The 4,449-nt window shown below is 39.5% G+C and overlaps 1 protein-coding gene across 1 annotated transcript in view; it reads right to left on the bottom strand.

Annotated features, from left to right (window-relative positions):
* The window catches only part of Atf1 (activating transcription factor 1), a 62,198-nt gene that overhangs the window by 50,573 nt on the left and 7,176 nt on the right, over positions 1-4,449 (bottom strand). Inside the window, exon 2 of the mRNA XM_004637810.2 lies at positions 3,231-3,329. Within this exon, the coding sequence (XP_004637867.2) occupies positions 3,231-3,329 (99 nt within the window). The remainder of the gene's footprint in view (positions 1-3,230; positions 3,330-4,449) is intronic.

The following is a 4,449-nucleotide window of genomic DNA, read 5'->3' as shown; positions in this document are numbered from 1 at the left end:
AAATAGGATAGATATACAGCTACTGTCGCTTAATTCAATAAGAAGAAAGAGATGTACTTATAGTGTTTGGACAGGATATCCTGTCTGCTTCTTGTATTATGGTTAACCACTAAGAAGATAACAATGTACAATATATTGACTACCGAAACTGTCCTATTAATCAGCTTTGAAACTGTCTCATTCATGTTTCTCAATAAAATAAAAATAAAATAAAAATAAATGACCTGAAAAAATAAAAAAAAAAACAAACCGAGATACCCTTTGCCTGACTGACTCTGCCCAAGCAGGTACTTTCAACAACTAAGCTAACCCACAAGCCCCCATCCTTTTTTTTTGCCCCCAGAACTGGTAATTGAACTCAGGCCCTTGCACCTGCCAGGCAAGCACTTATTCAACTGAGCTATCTCCCTGGCCCCCTAAGCCCCCATCTTTATAATGTTTATGCTTAATAGAAAACAGAATTCTCTCCTGATACAATTACAAATGTGTTTTGGTTGAGGAATATGAAAAAATCTAACTTCATATCAACTGTTAGTTAGAAAAGATAAGAGAGTTTCAATGATTTTGTCAATAACAGTGCATAGCTACTGATACAACAGCAAAACTCAACACGTTGTAATTTCTTAAAAGTTATCCCCATGTACAACCTGGACTTCGTATATTCTGTTAATATTAAAATCTATCGGTAGGGCTGGTGAGATGGCTCAGTGGTCTAAAGCACCTACTTAGAACAAGCTTAGCAAAGCACAGGGACCGCGGTTCAATCCCCCAGCACCACATGCCAGCCAGCCCCGCCCCCTGGTGGGCTGAGCTGGCCACACACACACACACACACACACACACAAATAAATAAAAATTTAAAAATAAAATAAAATCTATTGGTAAAGTGCCAGGTGTGGGAACTCATGAAGCCAACCTGGGCTACCCAGACACTTCAAGGTCAGAGTATGTTATTCTGCAAGATCCTGTGTTAAGCAGAACAAAATATAACCCACTACTGGTCTGTCTTGCACTCTGAATGGCTCTTGTACCCATGCACAATTTTGTACAATTTTATAACCAAAACTCTGCCCATATTGGGGAGATATTTTGTACAATTTTATTTTCATGAGAAAGTTCAAATGTTGATCACTCACAGCAAATAATGTCAGTCATTTTCCTTAAAGTGGGTTAGATATGAGGATTACACAGTTTGAAACAAAAAATATATCTACATACTACGATATGTATCCCTGACAATTTAAATTCTTTAATGAATACACCTATTTCTCAGTTCAGAAAAATCATTTGTATTAATGATAAATTTGTTCAAATTTAACTTCTGAAACCATTAATCTGTTTCAAATTAGATTTTTTTAACACTAAGAATCAAACTCAGGACCTTGCACTTGGCAGGCAGACATTTATACCACTGAGCTATATCCTAGGACCTCAAGCATGATTTTTTTTTTTAGTTTTATTTATTTGTGTGTGTGTGTGTGTGTGTGTGTGTGTGTGTGTGTGTGTGGTGTGTGTGGCCAGCTCAGCCCATCAGGGGGCGGGGCTAGCTGGCATGTGGTGCTGGGGGATTGAACAGCGGTCCCTGATACTTTGCTAAGCTTGTTCTAAGTAGGTGCTTTAGACCACTGAGCCATTTCACCAGCCCCAATATATCACATTCTTTTTTTTGTTTTTTTTGTTTTTTTTTTGCGGAACTGGGGATTGAACTCAGGCCTTTGCACTTGCCAGGGAAGTGCTTATTCCACTGAGCCATCTCCCTGGCAAGCATGATTTTTTTAAAACAGTATTATTCCTGTTTTTCTGATATTACAAACTATATACGACATATATTTTTATGATATAACAAAAGTAGTCTGGAAAAAAATCTAAATAACCGTGTACCATATAAAATGAAGTCTAAAAAAATAAAAAATAAATAAATAAAATAAAATGGAGTCTAGGGCCAGCCAAGTAGCTTAACGGATTAAAGCACCTGCTTAGGCAGATGCAGGAGTTGGAGGTTCAGTCTGTGGCCTGCCATGTCGTGCTGGCCGTGCCTGCCCTGCCCCACCCCTGGGGTGCCTGAGGAGGCAATTGAGGCTGGGCGTGATGGCACACGCCTGTAATCCCAGTGCTTGGGAAGCTGAAAACAAGAGAATCACTGCAAGTCTGATTTAGGCAGTGAGACCCTGTAGACCCTGCACTAAATACATAAATAAGTAAATAAATAAAATGAAGTCCATATTTTTTTAAAAAAACCTTTATATACTTCGTATAAAATAAAACTTGGATACAGTAGTGCACAACTTTAGTCCCAGCTGCTCAGAAAACTGAAACAGGAGGATGCCAAATCTGAGGCCAGCCTGCATGATTTAGGAAGAATCTCTCAAAAAATAAATTAATAAAGGCTCAGGGATATTGCTTAGTGCAGAGGAGGCCTGAGTTTTCCTCTCCAATGGCACAAAAATAAAACAAAAACAAAAGAAACAAATAACCAAATGGTCTTAAAATTTAAATCTAGCCAGGCATGGTGGCATACTCTTGTAATTGCAGCACTGGGGAAGCTAAAACCCAGTTTGAGTTTGAGACCAGTGTAGGCTCCATAGTGAATTCAACCCCATCCTGACCTACACAGCAAGATCCTGTCTCAGAATAACCCTCCCAAAATTTTTTGTTTAAATCAAATCAGGTGTGGTGGCGCATGCCTATAATCCCAGCTCTCTGGTATGCTAGGACAGTAAGACTGTAAACATCACCAATCTGGGCAATTTAGTGACTTAGCAAGACCTTGTTTCTTTTTTTTTTTTTTTGGCGGAACCAGGGATTGAACTCAAGTCCCTGCGCTTGCCAGGCAAGTGCATATTCCACTGAGCTATCTCCCTGGCCCCTAGACCTTGTTTCAAAACAAATATAACGCCTGAAAATGCAGCTCAGTACACAGGCCCTAGGCTCAATCCCAAGCATGGCAAAAAGTAACAATGAAAAGGCCTACCTTCCCTGTTTATACTTGGGTTTTTGTTTTTGTTTTTTTGGTAGAACAAGGGATTGAACTCAGGCCCTTGCACTTGGCAAGCCAGGCAAGCACTTATTCTACTGGTCTATCTTCCCCAACCCTTAGCTTAACATTTTTAAATTCATTTTTTACTTGGTTCTATTTCTGAACATTAGCAACAAGAGAGCTGAAACAAAAGATTAATGTACACCTAAAATATTCCTAACTAGCTCAATATTTTGGCTGGTCTTTGTCTTACCTGCTGAACAATATGAGAAATATGAGCTCCCTGAACTGCTGCAGCAGGTTGAGTTGAAGTCTCTGAAGTGTTATTCTTGTGAGAATCTTCCATAATCAACTGGAATAGAAAAAGTTAAAAGGTGATACACAATATTTATCACAGTACATAAAACCATGTAAAAACTGATCAAAAGCTGCATATGGTGGTGCCCACCTGCAACCCCAGCACTCAGGAGGCTGAAGCAAGAGGACTGACGTGAGACCAATCTGGACAACACAGTGAATTCAATGGCAGCCTGAACTATAAAGTGAGACCATATCTCAAAAAAATAAAATAAAAATAAATTTATCACTTGGTTGCATCCATAGAAGGGATGGTATAAAGACAGAAAAGAGACTTTTTCTTACATACTGTTTTACCTTTTTTGAGACAGGTTCTCACTATGCAGCTCAGGCAGGCCTTGTGCTCACTTTGTAACCCAGGCTGGTCTCAAACTCTCCACAATCCTGCCCCTATCCCCCAAATGCTGGGATTGTAAGGGTGAACCACCGTGCCCGGCTTATTTTACATTTTTTGAAAATTAAAAAAAAAAAAAAAAAAAAACCACTGGGCAGTATTGGTGAGTTTGAATCCAGGCAACACTTTTTATTTTTTTGAAACACTGAGACTGGCTCTTGCTAAACTGCACAGTCTGGCCTTATACTTTACTTATTGCCCTCCTACCTCAGTTTCTCAAGTAACTGTATCATAAGCATGTGTACTGTGCTCAACAATTCTTTCCTTTTATCCTTTTTTCTTTTTTTTTTGTCTTCTTTGTGAGAGGGTTTCCCTATGTAGTTTGGGCTGGCCCTTAAACTCACTTTGTAGAACCCAAGCTGTTCTCCTTTGCAACTCCTGCCTCAATCTTCAAGAGCTGGGATTATAGGCATGTGCCTCCACACCCAGCTAATCTTTTGAATTCTAACATAATCAAAAACATGTTTAAGGGGGCCAGGAAGATGGCTCAGTGGAATAAGTTCCTCCCCTGGCAAGTGCAAGGGCCTGAGTTCAATCCCCAGTTCCACAAAAAAACAAACAAAAAAACATGTTTAGGGCCCGGGAGGTGGCCCAGTGGAAGAAGCACTTCCCTGGCAAGTGCAATAGCCTGAGTTCAATCCCCGGTTCCACCAAAACAAAACAAAACAAAAAAAACATGTTTAATCACACATATCTATAGAAATTGTTACAAATAAATGTT

This window comes from Octodon degus, unplaced genomic scaffold (assembly GCF_000260255.1).
Source record: "Octodon degus isolate 3935 unplaced genomic scaffold, OctDeg1.0 scaffold00093, whole genome shotgun sequence".
Classification (NCBI taxonomy): Eukaryota; Metazoa; Chordata; class Mammalia; order Rodentia; family Octodontidae; genus Octodon; species Octodon degus.
The sequence above is the reverse complement of the archived record's forward strand: the minus strand, read 5'-3'. Positions and strand labels throughout refer to the sequence as shown.